Source organism: Zosterops lateralis (assembly GCF_965231275.1).
Source record: "Zosterops lateralis genome assembly, chromosome: Z".
NCBI classification, from domain to species: Eukaryota; Metazoa; Chordata; class Aves; order Passeriformes; family Zosteropidae; genus Zosterops; species Zosterops lateralis.
Genome location: NC_139800.1, coordinates 42,417,735 through 42,434,996, shown reverse-complemented (window position 1 = coordinate 42,434,996; position 17,262 = coordinate 42,417,735). Strand labels below are relative to the sequence as shown.

At 37.2% G+C, this 17,262-nt stretch overlaps 1 protein-coding gene and 1 long non-coding RNA gene across 3 annotated transcripts in view; both read left to right on the top strand.

Annotated features, from left to right (window-relative positions):
- The window catches only part of LOC310922690, a 439,183-nt gene that overhangs the window by 149,640 nt on the left and 272,281 nt on the right, over positions 1–17,262 (top strand). The gene's annotated exons all lie outside the window — the stretch shown is intronic.
- Positions 1,368–16,213, top strand: DIRAS2 (DIRAS family GTPase 2). 2 transcript variants are annotated; one of them, XM_083882811.1, is made up of 2 exons: positions 1,368–1,459; positions 13,759–16,213. In XM_083882811.1, the coding sequence occupies exon 2, from the start codon at positions 13,798–13,800 to the stop codon at positions 14,395–14,397; it is 600 nt and encodes a 199-aa protein (XP_083738937.1). In that variant the 5' UTR covers positions 1,368–1,459; positions 13,759–13,797; the 3' UTR covers positions 14,398–16,213. The 2 variants fall into 2 exon arrangements, with proteins under 2 accessions (XP_083738937.1, XP_083738938.1); XM_083882812.1 differs by lacking the exon at positions 1,368–1,459 and adding an exon at positions 1,566–1,658.

Sequence of the window (17,262 nt, the reverse complement as noted above, 5' to 3'; positions counted from 1 at the left end):
CCACCAAACTCACCATTTTAAAATTATCACGCCAGCTGTAAGAAGGTAGTGCTCAACTGATCAGCCACAGCATGCATAAAACTGAATTCTTTCCTTGCTACTATGACAGGTTCTGGGTACCACCAGCCCTCCACATGGCAGTGCTCCTCAAGATGGGCATAGAGTCCTTTTTTTATGTCACAGCTCAGCTACGTGTTGGCAGCTGGCTTAGAGGAACCATAGTCTTTCATATGCCTGCTATTTTGTTATAAAGGTAGCATCTCACAGATCACACAATATTCTGAGCTGGAAGGGACCCACAAGGGTCATCAAGTCCAACTCTTAACATTTCTTTTGTGGGATTGAACCCACAGTCCTGGTGTTTAAAGCACCATACTCTAACCAACTGAACAAATCTTGGGGTCCACACACCTTCCCAGGGGATTTACACAGATTCATAGACAGACCCTGTACTTACATTTCCTTTCTGCAGTGACAGTTCAAACACCTTCAGTGGACTTCATTTCTAGCCAAGAAAGAAAAGTATTAGAAGCTGCTTTAAAAGTAAAGACCTGAAGGAAACACTGGATTTTGCATTTGCATTTTTCTCCAAAAAAACCCCCAAAACCAACCAACCAGCAACAAAAAAATCCACAAAAAACAAACCTCCCCCGCCCCGAAAAAACCCACAACAACAAAACGAACAAACAAAGACCACAACACACATCTCCTCATTAAAAGTGGAGAAAATCTCTTAATTTATGTTTGTTCATAGATCTCAGGAATCCTGTTTTACAGTGCTGTCAGAAAAAAAAAATCTAATCCATTTCAGATGAGTGAACTTCTGAGGGGCTATGTTGGGCAAAAGCTGGTTTTTTAGGCACATTTTTCTTTCCACTGTTTTTGTTGTTGTTGTTGTTGTCTGGTTTTGGTTTTGGGTTGTTTTTTTTTTCTTGTTTGGTTTGTTTGCTTGTTTGTTTGTTGTGAATAAATATGAGACCTAAGGGATTAAATTTCCAAGTAATAAAAATCAGCACAGCTCCATTGATCTGAATACGGCTATGCTGTTTTTTTGCCCTGGGGATTAGCCTCACCAAAGGCTTTGTAAGCTTTTTCTAAGTTAAAGAGACAGGCTTGTTCTCTGTTCCCGTGCTGAAAGAAATGGAGAATTATGAGCGCAGGGTAATGTAATCTACAGCTTTAAATGATAAACCACAGAATGTTTGGAGGCTTTAGAGACTAATTGTAAAAATCTATTATTTCGGCTGAGAAAACTAGAACATTACAGCTTATATGTATATGTACCTATACAAGTATATATTCCACAATTATTCAGTAGGTGGCAGTTCAAAGCCTAGATGAGCTTTGCAGTCGCCATTTAGGCAGTAGCAGTAGCAGAAGAGGCTGGAGTCGGTCGGTCCGTGAAAGCAGAAAGAGGGAGGCTGCGATCCAGCCAGCGAGAGCGTTGTCCACGACCCAGGTACCGGGGAGCGGGCGGGAGGGCAGCGGAGGGCGGGCAGCAGCCAGCACAGGGCGCAGAGGGAAGCTGCAGGCTGCAGCCCCCTCGGTTCAGAAAGGGTTCCTTTCTGGTGGACGGAGCCCAGGGCAGAGAGGGAGAAGAGCTGGTGCAATGACAGGCAGAAACTGAAGAGCATTTGAAGCTTTCTGTTCCTACCCAGGTAAATTTCTTTCCATTGTTTTTCTACACTACCTTGCACAATAGGCACAGTTTTGCATTGAATTTAGAGGTCTTCATTTTCTTCAGCCAAAATGCACAATGCTCACTCGGGCAGAATTTCTTCTGAAGTCGGTAGAGTTTTGCCTGAGTTACAACTGCAAGATATTCTCTAAGCTAATATCTTATGTAGAGAACATGGCATGCTGTAAACTGAGGCTAGCAAGAAAGCCAGGCGCTGGTCATACACACACTGGCCAGTTAACTATCATTTTTCTGTGGGCTGGGATGCTAGTAATGACCTTTTTTCAAGCTGCCTTTCATTAAAACTCGATGTGATGAATTTTGCCCTAGTTTATAGCACTGCTGCTGCAGTGGGTTAAGGAGAATTTTTTTATTTGTTTTAAATGAAAGCTACGTTTTAACTTAACTAATAGAAGAATACAAAAATGTGGAGTCTGAATAAAATAACACATGTCTATTTTAAAGAAAGCCTCTGATTTCTTTCCCTGCGACAGATACAACTTTGCAGCATCCCACTGACAGGCAGGATTTTTTCCCCTCAATAGATTGTCCCTCTCCCAACTGAATGAAAGAAAATAAATCATTTCATATGACCATTCTCAAGTGCCTGAGAGCTGCTGAATTCAGATTTGATAACACTTTATCCCTTGCTATCTTTCCCATGAAATGTGGGATGCTCTGTATGCTGCACCACTCAGACACAGAAGGGTAGGCACAGAATGGAGCAACAAAACTGGATGCATTTTGACTTTAAAGAATTTAAAAGTCCTGTTCTCATGAGTACCTAGTAAGTGAACTCAGAAATGCCTGTTTATACATGCAGGCACATACAGCTGTGTAAGCAGTTCACAGCCATGTACACCCCCACTCCTTTTGAGGTAAATGAAGCTGATGAAACTGGTTGCTGTTGTATCTTTGCCAAGCTTTACAGTTTACCATTATCTAGAATGTTTGCAGATCTCAACATATTTAGTTCTGGCTTAGAGGGCTATCTTGCTCCCCTCCCCTTCCCTTTTCTACTTTTCTGACTAATGGACTTCAGTTATGCTCAGGAGCTGCTCTCTGGGGCCCGTCTGTCCTTACTAAATGCAGTAGTGCCTGATTCATGCAGAATGGGTTTTGTGCCATTGTTCTGGAGCTATGAAACGTTATATTCCTCTAGGCTTCGTGCTCCCTCACACCACACACATTTCTGAGGCTCTTGCACGAAGAACTCTACAAACATGGAACAAGTTAAAGCAGACAGCTGCAAATCAATGGTCCCATGGATCTGGAAGAACAATTGTGATGTAGAGCTATTTATTTTTATTCCTGGTAAGAGTGGAGAATGATTAGTATAAATGAGCTGTGAATACACTTAGGCTGGAAGATTTCAAACCATTACAACAGCAAGCTTCTTAAATTATGTTCTAGTTGAAGTAATATATAGAAAACATTTTAAATTACTTTTAGTTGTAACTTGATGGAAGGGATTATGTGAAATGATTGCCTGCAAAGGCAAAGCACTGGATTTGATAACCCAGAAAGTCTCTTTCAGTACTAAATACCATTTTTTTAACATTTGGAAGTTGCCTTCACTAAAGAGTGCCTTTGCAAGTGAGTCAAGATCTTAGTAAATACGGTTTTCCATGTGTCTCACATCAGTCAGATGAAAGCATATTTCTGCACTGTGCTGCACTATTGTTTACACCAGCAGACTCACAAGCCCTAATGAACCTCAGGCTGAATAATATCTTTTTCTCACAGTGCAGAGCAGAGCTCTTTGGAAGTTGATTGGAGTTCCGAGGCTCCTTCTGGCCAAGTGGTCATGACTATATTACACCAGCACTGCAGTCACTGTAGTACCAATAAAAACAGCAGACTATATAAACTGATACTGCTATTCCTCAAGTTGTTACTAGCACTGTTTCTAGTTTCCTTTGAGAATAACCTAATAAGTTTGTTTTCTGGCTTTCTCTTGTGCTAACCAGCACAGTTACCCATGTAGAGATCCCAGCATCATGTGTGAAAAATCAGACTTGAGCTTTCATTGTGACAGAGTATGTGCTATTGCTCTCAAAATTAGATTTTTTAAATAAATGTGCAATAAACAATATTCTTGTTTAAAGATGCTTCTACAGAAAGACTGCATTTGATTCCAAATTCCCCTTTTCTCTCATTCTTTATGCTTATGAACTTATCTTTTTCTTCTTTTTTATGGTTTTGATTGATTTTGTACATGGGATTGTATTAAATTCACAGTATTACTCAGTAATTCTTCTGTAATACATAATAAGCTGCATTTGAATGAGTGAGTATCAGGACATAAGCTCAAACAGTATTCACTGTGGGATATTTTGTGTGGTATCTAGACTGATTCCAAATTTTTGTTGATTCTCCTTAATATTTTTTATTACTAGGACCAATTGAGCAATAATCAATATTAAATATGGGAAGAAAATTAGCAATTTTGTAAAACATGGATATTAGCAATATTAATTTCCCTTTAAAATGAACAATTTCCAAAAATGTACTATGAGAAAATATTTCTGGAAATTTTCTTTTCCATTTCCATTTGATATTTTAATTTTAAATACAAATATTTCCAAGTATCAGCAAACAGATACTTTCACTGCATTTTTATTGTGACATTAAAATTAAAATACATATTAAATTATCTTACCTTACTGCTGGACGTCAATGCAGCTGTACACATTAGTCGAAGCAGAACATACTCTAAATTCCCTTTTTGAGAAAGCAAATATTGATAACAGAAAATTTCTTGAGATGGGTATCAAAGAAAGAAAAGAGCAAAATGTGAAAAAGAGTGTGTAAAGTCTGTGACAAATGCACTTTTTGGACTCAAACTGAGGTCAGGAGCACCTCCTCTTGACAAAATAACATTAAATTGAATGTTAACATTCTCTGTCTGGCTATGCAGGTCTGCAATATGCTATGGCAGGAAAATCCAGTCAGCATCAGCCTGACTGCAGGTAATGAAATTTGTTTTAGTTGAATCTGAAAAGCTGTCTAAAAAGGTGTCTGAAAAGTGAAGTTATGTCAGCCTTTCAGTTTCCTCGTTTAAAATATGTATTTATTAAAGAAACCATACGAAGAGGGTGAATCCATTCCTGGACTGCAGTTGTTTCCTTCCCAAAATGCCCAGTAGTTCCTACTTAAAATTAATCCGAAGCTAAGAAAACTTTTATTTATTTTAAAATAGTTTATTTTGATATTCTTCCCTGAAAATTTAAACTGACAACTTTTATCTTCTCTGAAGGAATTAATTATTTAAATAATCAAATATTAGCAACTATCAGTGGCTAAAATATTGTGGTTAACCCAAATAAATAACATTACTGCTTTCCCAATCTATACATGCAAAGCTTACAATGTGTTACTTAGTATGTTTTAATTTTCAGAATATAATTTTTATAAGTTTGTTTAATACTACAATGAAAAGAAACATGAATCTAGAAAAACTACTCTTAAGGTTAAACCTACCTGTCTTAGTTCAGAATTGAAAGTATTGCAAGTTGGGGTACTGAACATTAATAAACAATCAGAAAGCTGCTGTTACTATATTGTACTCCATAGTTATAATTAAATTGTTGGTTTTCAAAACACTCTGATATGCAGAAAAAATTCAGTGGAAGAACAGGCTTCTTACCAGTGTCTGGAAGCATACTGACAACTATACTACATTGTTCAATAATTATCAGGGATTATTTTGGGTCCTAAAACCTACTGTGTTATCCTATTCCCAAGTTATTGCCCAAAAAACCAGCGGCAAAATGTTCTTTTTAAGACATTGTTTGTAATGGGATATTATTTGGGCAGTGTAAGAGCATCAGAAATATTCCAGTGGCCAGGATAGCAATCTAGCTATCCTACCCAGCCAGGCAAAGAAAATTAATGACAGGAGTTATATTATAAAAAGAAGTCACAAGCACTTAACCTTTAATAATTTTGCTTCTACAGAAGATTTACAGAAGTAGTCTCAAATTAACATAATGGAATTGAAAACTACAGTGAAAGGCAAATTGTCCACCAGTCTTCAGAATTTCCTCTGCTGAATGGAAAACACTTCCATGAATGTACTGTTCTTCTGTGTAAATATACATATTTATATGGAAATAGCTTTTTGTCTATGATGGGATTTTTATCTCACAATACTGAGATTTATGAATCTCACAATATATAGAATCATCGACCTCTAAAGTAAATCATTGCTTGGGAAATGTTCTTTCTTGTCTTGGCATTTTCTTTTTTGGCGCTCAGTACTTTTCCATTCAGGAAAGCTCAAAAACCCTTAACATGATCCATAAGGCAGAACCTATTTTTCCAGTGTACAGCTGGAGAAGCAGAAGTTCGCTGCAATATGTAAAGTACATTGCGCAATTCCAAAATCGATTCTACTATTAGAAACCAGAGGGCCCGAAAATTCATACTGAGCCTCTGATCCTACATTTGCAGAAGTGACAAATTCTGGTTTATAATCATACTGCTCTGTCTGGCATTATGTCTTACTTGTTGAAAGGCATACGTATGATGTTGTGAGTTGATCTTTCCATCTTTACTTGGTTAAGTTAAATCTATCAAAAATTGAGGAAAAAAATACTGTATTTGGTTAGTTAAGTTGTGAAAAAGACTTTAAAAATCAGTTCCAAGGGGAACTGAATATAATGTGATTTTGACATTTTTCTATGTGTGCATTAATGACTACCTAACTACAGATATGGAAAATCTTCTGAGCAATTTCTCTCTGAGTGTGATGATAAGCACTTAAAGGTTAAGACACTGACCAAAATACTCAAATAGATAAATCAATGAAGTATCTAACATGCCTAAATCAAAGCCTGAATTTAGAAAGAAACTGTCATGAAATTCTCCCTTTTAAATTTTAAGATCAACCTAGCCACTAAATAGGTAGTAATAACCAATAGTTCATCTCTCTGCCCTGGATGAGCTTAGCATAATATTTCTGTTTCTGCATGAAAGTAAGGGCTTTTATTCATATGGCAAGTGTATTCACTTGTCCATCCTGGATAAATTTAGCATAATATTTCTCATGCTGAATGAAAGTAAGGTGGGGTTTTTTTTTCACATGGTAAGTGTGTTCAATGAAGCTGAATCTTGTTTTACAATAGTGGTTCATTAGTACATATCTGTTACTAAAGGGTTAATTCTGAAAGCTCTTGGGCAACAACAGAGCAAACAATTTCAGTTTATCCCTACGTGTAAAGCTCTTTGTTGGAAAAGGTCCAGCACCTTCTGCATTTTCTGCACATGAACCCTCATCAGGGATCAGAATCAATATATCCTTCTGCACCATTCATTCTTCTGCCACCAGTCCTGCCTTCAACAAGCAATGCCACTTTAGTTAGCCTTAGTTCCAAAAATCTATGCTGTTGTTCCTACAGAAAACATCTATTCATCTATTTGCCTGCCCTTTCTTTTTTACAGTTCTTTCCTGCCTAGCGAAATTATTTCTGCCACAACATCTGCTGACCATGTATTAGCCAAAGAACTAGTAAAGATTTTCTTACCGTGACAACTATGCATGTGAGATTTCTTTCTTTTACCAAGGGTTCCATAGGGTTTCAAACAACTTTGAAAAGGCATTGTTTTGGGAATGAGATTTTCAGTATAAGTGTGACAACGACATGACAATTTGCTAAAGCAGAGCACAGCACCTGTGACTACAGGACAGCATAGAGGCTGGATTCAACCTCCTTTACATGCAGATGCTCTTAAGACCGTAGTCTCCTGTAAATAGAAAAAACCTGAAACAAATTTATCTGAAAACCTCCTGTCCTTTCTATTTCTTTTCTGTGTTAGGCCAGGAGCATGAAGGAAACCCACAAAACCTCTTAGGGGACTCTCTGAAAGTCTTTGTAATGTTAATTTCAGTTTAAAGATTCAAAAGTATTAATTTTGCATGCAAATTCAAACATTTTCAACACTGTAGAGAACCTAGCTCTAAAATGAAATCTGTTTCAGTTTAAACAAATTGAATTTTTAGTTTAAATGTTTGCTTTCTATGAGTACATTGAATAAAAAAAAAAATCTGATTTTGTGCCTTAATTTCAGATAATCAATTTTACAATAAGGTAAATGTGTCAGATAAAAGCAGCAGGTTTATTACACAGTACCTTTTTTTCTGCAGAAGATGACATTTTCTAAGGAAATCTCTCTGGTCATCTTTCTATAGCTGGAAAGAAAAACTATAAATGCTTTTCTCTCCAACTGTAGTTGAGAACAACATAAGTAAAAAGTGCTACTGCATTTATGCAGTGAAAAAAAAAATCATGATTTAGACTAGCTGATCATCAAGAAGCAGACCTTCAAAGAACATTTTGTTCCACATGAGAATAAAAAGTTCTTTCCATATGGATTAGAACCTGACATTGTAGGAAAAAAGCTGTTTAAACAGTTATCATTTGGTCTTCAAATGTGTCCAACTTTCCATTGACTTGAAAAGACTGAAGAATACAAGCAAAGGAATAGAATGAAAAAATAAGTCATATATTAAAAGATGAAGGCACTGGAAGTAGGAAACTCCCCATTCTTAAAGCGTATACTCATTGGCAGACATGGTGAAAATACTCCCTGAGAAATGCCTCTTTATATGCACAACAGGAAAAAAATTCCTTGCAGAGGTCTCTTTCCCTCTTTTATATGAGTAATGTGCCATTTTTCACCTTTGATATTGGGAAATGGACATTAATCTTACAGCCATGCTGAAATCTGTCTTATCTATTGCTACATTCTTCGTCTTGTACCTTGTGTCTTTTTATAGTGGTGTCATCACTGGACAGCCTCATGGACTGTCTATTTAAATTGAGTCAAGATTTTGAATTCAATACATTGCCTGTACTTTATTGGTTTTTCACAATAACATGACAATATAAACAGAGACATTGCCTTAGAGCTTAAAAAAAAAAAAATCCATGACTGACATGAGATGGTTTTACCTAAGAAAAACAAAAATTCAGGAAATTAATACACAGCATCTGACAATTGCTGAATTTCATATCAGACTGACATCTCAGTAGGACATCATAAAACCTCAAGAAACTGGATCAGTTAAGATGCAATCAAAGCCTCTGACTTCAGAAAGGAAAGGTAACATCACACTGTTTTGTAAAATGAATGCTACACTAAAAGATATAATCTAGTAAAAAATATTACCTAAACTTACCATTTGTGTCATTTCATGGTAGTCTAACAATGCAAACATGTTAGAAAATCTTTTGCAAAAAAACCCCAAAACTGGAAACATTGGATATAGGTGAATTTTTTTTTGTGCTTATTTTCAAGCATAAACTGAAAGAGTTCACCAGCTATGAGATTCTAGTCTCATATTGCTCTAAGGGTAGATATTCAAGTAGATTAGTTTTCAGAGGTTATTTTTCAGCCTTCCTATACCTTTTGCTTGTTATTGCATATACTATCTAAAGCTTAAATAAAAACATGACAGGCAAGTCATAAATACAATTGACAGAAAACTTAGATTATAAAAAACCCAATTAACAACAAGAGAGAACTGTGGAGATCCAGTGGCTAAGTACAGGAACAGTAACCACATGTAATTAATTTGTCAGCCAAGGAACATTAGGAGTTTAAACTATAAAGAGCATAATTGGTAACATGAGGTACTTTATTTAAAAATTATAATGCATATTTTTCCTACTATATAATAAAAAAGTGTTTTTATGTCATAATTACTCAGACCTTGAACTGTATCCTTCTGTCAGAACAACATTTCTGTTCTTTCACCTGGCATATCAGAAATATCTATGGAGAGCATGCAGACTAACATAAAGGTCTGCAGCTGAGTTTGAACTGGAGGCAGTGGTTTGACCCAGTGAATAGCCCATCAAGCTCACCTGCAGCAGCTGATCCAGAGCAGCTCCAGCCTTGTGGTAGCAGAGCATCTGCGGAAAACAAAACTTAGTCAGCAGAAGTACAGATTCACTGTTTTGCTGAACTTCACAATCAGACAATTCAAAATGAAGGGTATGAATGTATGTCATGAAAATTGCTTTGGCTTTTCAAGAAAGGATAGTGTTGATAAACTGACATTTCAGAGGATGACAGTAAGTTTTCACTGCTGTAGTTTGTGAAAGTAGCAAAGGCAGCACGTGAGGTTCCTTTCTAACGCATAAAAAGCAACTTTTTTTCTGTTCAGATTATGAAAGACTGATTTTCTGAATCAGAAATGCTCTTGTACATCTGAAAATTCAGACTTCTTTTAAGTTAATTTTTCCATACCTTCACTGGCCATAACACCACAAACTAGAATAATTCCATACTTTATTTTGCCCTCCTATGTGTTTCGGTTAACACATTTTAAGAAAAACACCAGTAAGGTAATAGGTATGAAAAGCATTAACAAATGAACATTTGTGTGCAAATGCACCACATTCATATGGAATGGTTGTTACTGCAGGAGATTCTGTGACCAGATCCACATAGAGAACAGAAAAAATGATAAAAAACATTTAGGGAATCCTTCCTCCTGTGTGATCATAAAGACGCACATGAGGGTTTTTTTGTGGGTTGTTTTTGGGGGTTTCTTTGGGTTTGCTTTGTTTTGTTTTGTTCTTTCTGTTCCTGAGCAGGACAAATTTATAAAAATCAGTAATTTTTATTTTGGCAAAACTGAAGATCTTTAGGACTGACAGACCAAACAGCGACTGATGTTGTTGCTCCGCTCCTTTGAAGTCACCCAGGCTGGAGAGGAACAGCTCTGTAGAGAAGGTCCTGGGGCTGTACTGGGCAGTCACCTGGTTATGCTCAGCAGTGGCCCCAGCGGCAGCAAAGCTCCCTTGTGCCCTGCTGTGTATGAACAGGAGCATGGCCAGCTGGCCGAGGGAGGTGATAATCCCCCTATGCTCGGCACTCATGGGACAACAGCAATGCAGTTTGTCTGGTTTGGACACCCCCAGCAGGAAAAACACATTGATAAACTGGAGCAATGCAGAGGAGGGCACCGAGGTGTCCAAAGCTGCGGTGCCGTCCTGCTCTGCAGGCTAGGGGACCAGGGCCAGGTCAGCCTGGGGAAGACAAAGTTCAAGGGACAGCACTGTGTAGCCCTCAAAACCTACAGGAAAGCCATCAAAATGGTGGACTTGCACTCTTCACAACAATAGATGCTGAGAGGAGAGACAACAGGAATGAATTGAGAAAGTAGCTTAGATTAGGTATAAAAGGGACAAAATCATCCTGATGGTAGTTTTGCATTGGAGTATGTTTCCCAGAGAGACTGGGGATTTTCACACGTGTACAGGATAGAGCAACCCTCTCTGGTGTCATGGGTGACCCACCTGTGATGAGCGGTCTGGACCAGAAATGTACTAAGGTCTCCTCCAGCTGGAATTTTCCTTTGATACTATAGTAATTTCTAAAGAATATCTGCAAAATCTCCCTGCACAATTGGTCTGCTATTCTTATCACTGTGAAGTTTTCCCATTGTCTAATGTGAATATCTTCTACAATACAAACACATAAACTCAATTTTTTCCCCCACTGTGCTCTCCATCTTTGCTACATTTTGATGACTGTTACCATGCATTTTCCTCTTAGAATTTTTCTGTATGCTTAATACTTCAGGCCATTAAGTGCCCCATTTCAATTTGTTCTATCTTTTGGGCTACCATATGTGTCAGTCCTCTTGGAGGTTTCTGAGTATGTTTAGAGTATGCAGTGTAATAGAGCAGGAGTACACTCAGCTTTTAAAAATTTTGTTTCTCTACTCCATATTTCACTGATTTTCTTACTAAAAGTTTTCATAGTGCATTTTTTCTCCTAGTCCTGAAGTTTCCAGGCTACATATAATATGATTTTGCGATACTTAAGCTGCTTCTGAAGTGGAATTCGCAGATTTTACTCTCTTGCGTTTTTACTTACAAGAAGTTATTAAACTAAAATTCTTATGGTAACTCATTCTGTGCAGTCATCCACAACTGTAAGCTCTATGACTGTTCCAAATTTGCATGTCTGCAGCACTTACATACAGGTTTATGCTCAGTGGAAAGGCATTATGCTAGCTTCTTCCTCCTCATTCTTTTTCCAGCTAAGGTTTTCCTTTCTTTTTTAATATCATAAGCTGCTCACTCATTTTCTTTGTTCCTCAAAAGGTTTTGCCTATTCTATAAACACATACATGAGCATTTCTTCTGAGGCTACTTTTTCTTTCCATTCCTTGAATTCTGCTGTCAGAAAAACAATTTTGCTTCAGTGCCTCAGGATGAGAGCTCCTATTTATCAATCTTTCCTATATTTAAACAAGCCTCTCAGAATGACAGGAGAGACTGAAGGGGTGAAGCTGCCTTCTGCCTGAAGCCAGGCTGGGAAGACAGAGTTGTGGCAGCTCTGCACTTTGCCTCAGGATCAGCATCCCCAGTTGCACTGGTTATTCTGCCTATGGTATGGGAGAGGAGGAAGTACAACTCTTTCATCCAACATATTATGTAAGGATAGATGTTTTCACCTTACTCAGACGTTAGAATTAGGACACTATAGGATGCTGTGTACAAGAAAGATAACAACATCAGGATATGCTTGAAGAACAAATTGGAAGACATTAGTGCAGCATGCACTGCCATGGCTTAAGCCTAACTGGCATAAAGAGCAACAGCATCAAAATGCAGAAAAAGAAAATCTGTCATGAGCTTGCAACTGGAATAAGGGCATGGGGGTCCACTAAGATCCAAACCTCTAAAACATCAGAATTGTCCTCCTACTAGACAGGTAAAAGGTAACTTAAAATCACCCCCTGCAATGCAGTCACTCCTTCCACTGCAGTGAAGAAATATTTTGGAGGCTTGCTTTCAAAAGGAAAGAAATTCTTTGGGTTATTATGGATTCACTGCTACCTGGGCAAAATTATAACAACAAATTTAATCACTTGATGCCATTAAGGCACTTGGGCAAAGTTCCCTATAAAACCTGCCCATTTTCTTCAGAACAAGTACAGATGCCACAAATTTTGCAGTTTTTTCCATATGTACCCCTTATATATATTGTTTTGGTCTGAAAAGTCACAATACCCAATGATTTCTTCAATTTTTAGGACTCATTTTTAAAGTTTTATTTGCTTAAGTCTCGCTAAATATAAAAAGACTTGTATGTGCTGTGTACCTATTGAGCTGCTACTGATGAGAGGACAAATTAATCTTCACTTTATTTCAATGAATTCTAAGCATCTTACATCTATATCTGTGGTCCTACTATATATATAGATGGGTTTTGTCAATGGGAACAGACTCCAGGAATCACAGAATTTTGTGACTTTTGACATAACCCTTGCCAACCTGGGCAGTACAAGCCACTAAAAACATTATGAATATGACTGCACCACCTCTCTGATAAGCGCAGCCAGCTCGTGTCAAATATCATCTGTTGCAAGATAAATATTGGAAAAAAAAGGCAGACTGGATGTGAGCAATCTGAGTTTATCAAAATGTATTCTTTGACCTGAAATGCCAGTGGCAAAACACACTGAAGTGGGACACACAGTCCCATGGAGTTAAATACAAAGCTCAATAGGTGCTGTTGCTGAGTAATCTACAAATAGATCTTAGTCATTACTCAGAATTGTAGTCTACACATAGCGGGGATAAATTCCTTAACTACTGAAGAGTTGGAATATTCAGAATAATTGACTATCATACACTTGTACAGTGATCAGTTTCAACGATTATTTTAGATCTATTTTAGATACAGAAGAATAATTTCCTTTCTATAATTTGTTTAGGCCAAGGGCTTGTTAAAATTCCCTGAAGCTACTTTTTAGTTCAGTGAATATTAGTCCAGTAGGAAGAATACTGAAACACATCATGTTAATTAAAAATCAGCCATGAAGTGACAATGATGGTATTTTGCTACCAGTCCAGACTGGACTGCAAACCCTAATTTACTACTAAAATAAATTGTTCTTTAACCTCCTGCAAGACTTCCTAAATTACTACAACAAGTATGCCATCACTTACATTACATTTATTTCACCTATTGGGAAAGATATCACAGCATGCACTCTACACAGGTACCTGTACTAATGTCTGCCTCCTTGTTTTTGTTGTTTTCTCTCCTAGGTTTTCGGCCCTAGCTGAGCAAGTAACACACAGAGAAATATGCCTGAGCAAAGCAATGATTATAGGGTAGTTGTGTTTGGAGCTGGAGGAGTGGGCAAAAGTTCTTTGGTCCTGAGGTTTGTGAAGGGCACTTTCAGAGAGAGCTACATCCCCACCATTGAAGACACCTATCGGCAGGTGATCAGCTGTGATAAAAGCATATGCACTTTGCAGATCACTGACACTACGGGGAGCCATCAATTTCCAGCCATGCAACGTCTCTCTATTTCTAAAGGGCATGCTTTTATTTTGGTTTACTCTATCACCAGCCGACAGTCCTTGGAGGAACTCAAGCCGATCTACGAACAAATATGTCAAATTAAAGGAGATATAGAAAACATTCCAATAATGCTGGTGGGTAACAAAAATGATGAGAACCAAAATCGAGAGATAGAAAGCAGTGAAGGAGAAGCCATGGCTAAGAAGTGGAAATGTGCCTTCATGGAGACCTCTGCCAAGACAAACCATAATGTGAAAGAGTTATTCCAAGAATTGCTAAACCTGGAGAAACGCAGGACTGTGAGTTTGCAAATTGATGGCAAAAAAAGCAAGCAACAAAAAAGGAAGGAGAAGCTGAAAGGAAAATGTGTGGTAATGTGAAATTCCACTGTCAGAAATCAGCTGTGAAGTCTCATCTGACAATAAGCATGTAAAACCCATAGACAGCAAACAATCATGCAAGATCCTATTTATTAATATCTCTTTTAAAAGAAATCCTTGGAAATTGAAAAAATGAGGTACTGTGATTGCTATGAAAAAAACTGCAAAATAAAAATGTGTGTACTCTCACAATCAATTAAAGTAAATCAGGAAAAAAACAAAAGATTTCCCAGAATACCTTATTTTGTAATAAACAAAAAAGAAGAATTTTCATCATTCACATAATATGAAAGATTTTGAAAATCAACTTAATATTATCTGCATTTGTATATAATTGCAAGAGAACACAATGTATAATATCAGAAGAAAAACGAAGAAATGGTTGCGAAGAAACATAGAACATACAAATGCATGCTGGATGGTGTTAATAATTTCCTTCAAGAATGCTGTGGATGAACAATTCTATGCCATTTTCATTACTGACTGGTGGGAGATTATGCATAAGACGGTGTTGGATCACCTGAATAAATTAACTATTGCACAGTAAAAGGAAGTGTGGGGATAGCCATGAAAAGGAACAGATATTGTCTCTATTCCCCCCAGCATGATAGTTCTTTCTAGTTGTGATGCAGTTTTTAGTGCAAACACTGCATTAAAACTGAAGGTTGTGGAAAAGCCAATCCCTGTAAGAGAGTTGGAGATCATCTTTTCTGGGCTCATTGCTTCAAGAATGACCTGAGCTCCTGGCCCAAATATATTTCAGAAGAACAGACATTTGTCTGTGGAGAATGCAGATGGAATGGTGTGTATATAAAACCAGAAAGCTTTCCCAGGAAGAACTGACTGGGTAGTACCCTACAAAAGGGACTCTGTGGAAGAGACTCAGTTCTAATGCTGCTGCTGGTTAAATGAACACATGGTGTGGTTAGTGAATGAATGGAATGTGTTTTGAACTGGTGGTACCATTGAAGAGGGGTTGGCAGAATATACAAATTATCAGATTAGCTGTGTGATGCATCTTTACATTACTATATTCCAATTAGAAGGGTTTATGTTCATGCCCTGTGAGATCTATTGCCTTTATATTGTCTGAAGTATTTTATATTTGCCATTTAAATTCATGATTTGAACTGCTGTGACTATTCATAGAACCAAATATATATCTGAAGTTAGTGCCCACGAGAGTCTCTAAAAGGAAGCTTTTTGGGATAAACACTACAGGATCTGGCTTATTAAGAATTACAGTCAGGACTGTGTTATAGTGCAAAGTTCAGAATAGAAAACACATTATTTAAAATATCCTGTCAGGGGAAACTGCTCTTCTGAAAACCTTTGAAAGGGGAAAAAGGGTAAAAATTGTGAGCTTTCCTGGATGTCTCTCCAAAGCTTTTGAAAAAACTAGTATGAATGACTGAAGTATGTATCCTAATGATAACAAAGGCCATCTAAAATAAAATAAGCACATACAATTTTTAAAGGACACATTAAAATTGCATAAGTCACAATTTGTACTTTAGGAACTGCTTTGAACTAATAAAAAGAGCCTACCATATATTTTAATAAATGTTTTTGTCAGGAAACATGAGAAAATGAAGTTGAGTACTAATATTATTAGCCTGCATGCTAGTGCATTATAAATATCTTCCAGGGGATGCTCAAATGCAGTGTTTGCATTAAAAATTGCTACCTTGTTCCTTTCAGAGTTATTGCTTAACTACCTTCCACCTTTCTAACGAATGTGCAGACATTTCAGAGTAGAGTAATAGTATACACAAGAATTGCTACTAGCACTGTCTAGAAAGGAGCACAACTTTTGTCATTCACTCAGAAGAAATTCTGGCACCAGTAGACTTGAGTGTGAAATGCCTACTGATTTCAAAGAGACAAATTTTTTTGGTGTTTATTTTCTTGCATTAAGAAGAGAAAACTGGAAAGAGCTAATGTTCTTCATTAACCGTAAATTCCAGGCTCTTACAAAACACTCTTTCTTCATAAATCTTAAAGCACTTTGCAAAAGTAACATAAATTTCTTAACTTCTCAGGTGGTGAAAGTGAGGCACAGAGAGAGGAAACTGCACATAGATTGTCCAGCAGGATAGTGACAGACCAGGAACAAAAGCAGATCTCCTCTGTCACAGTCCAGTGCTGCTCATTCTGTGTTTTGTTAGGCTGTCTCTTCACATTCTTAAATAGTTCCTGAAACACATAAAGAAGCCTGGTTTTACCTATACAGCTGAGTGTATCTTTCTTGACAGTCTGTCAATAGATCAAAAGGTATTTCTAGATCAGGGATGCAAAACACTTAAAAGCACTATGTTTAGTAAGACTTTTATAAATGTTTATACATTTACTCTGTTTGTAAAAGAATTTGCTGAAGATACTCAGCATCACAGCAATGGATTCCACAATGAAGCTGGAAATCAGAAAAATTATCAACCTTAAGGCATAATGGGTCACATACAGAGATCAAAAGTAGAGAGGTTGCCCTCAGATGCTAACACACCAGTGCCAAAGGCCATCATGTGTGGCACATGCCTTAGCAGCCAGCATAGAACTATGACAGAATCTCAAAGAGAAAACTAGAAGCTATATATAGAACCTTTTAACATTTTTGCTTGAACTGGAGGAATTATTTACATAGTAAAATATCTTGCAGAAGTACAATATAGGGGATCTGAATTACTTTAAATGTACTGACTGTAAAGATATTACAGGCTGAAATTTAGCCCTGGACTTTTTATTTTGAATGTGCCTCATAGCAAGAATAGAATAATTGTATAGCAAAGATGGAAATAAAACAAGTAGCTGCCAGTGTTAGGCTTGAGGACCATATTCCTTTAGTTCCCAGCTGACTCCTCATCTGCT

Bases quoted from the DNA above. Each gene is read 5' to 3' on its own strand.
- DIRAS2 (XM_083882811.1), top strand. From the start codon at position 13,798: ATGCCTGAGCAAAGCAATGATTATAGGGTAGTTGTGTTTGGAGCTGGA.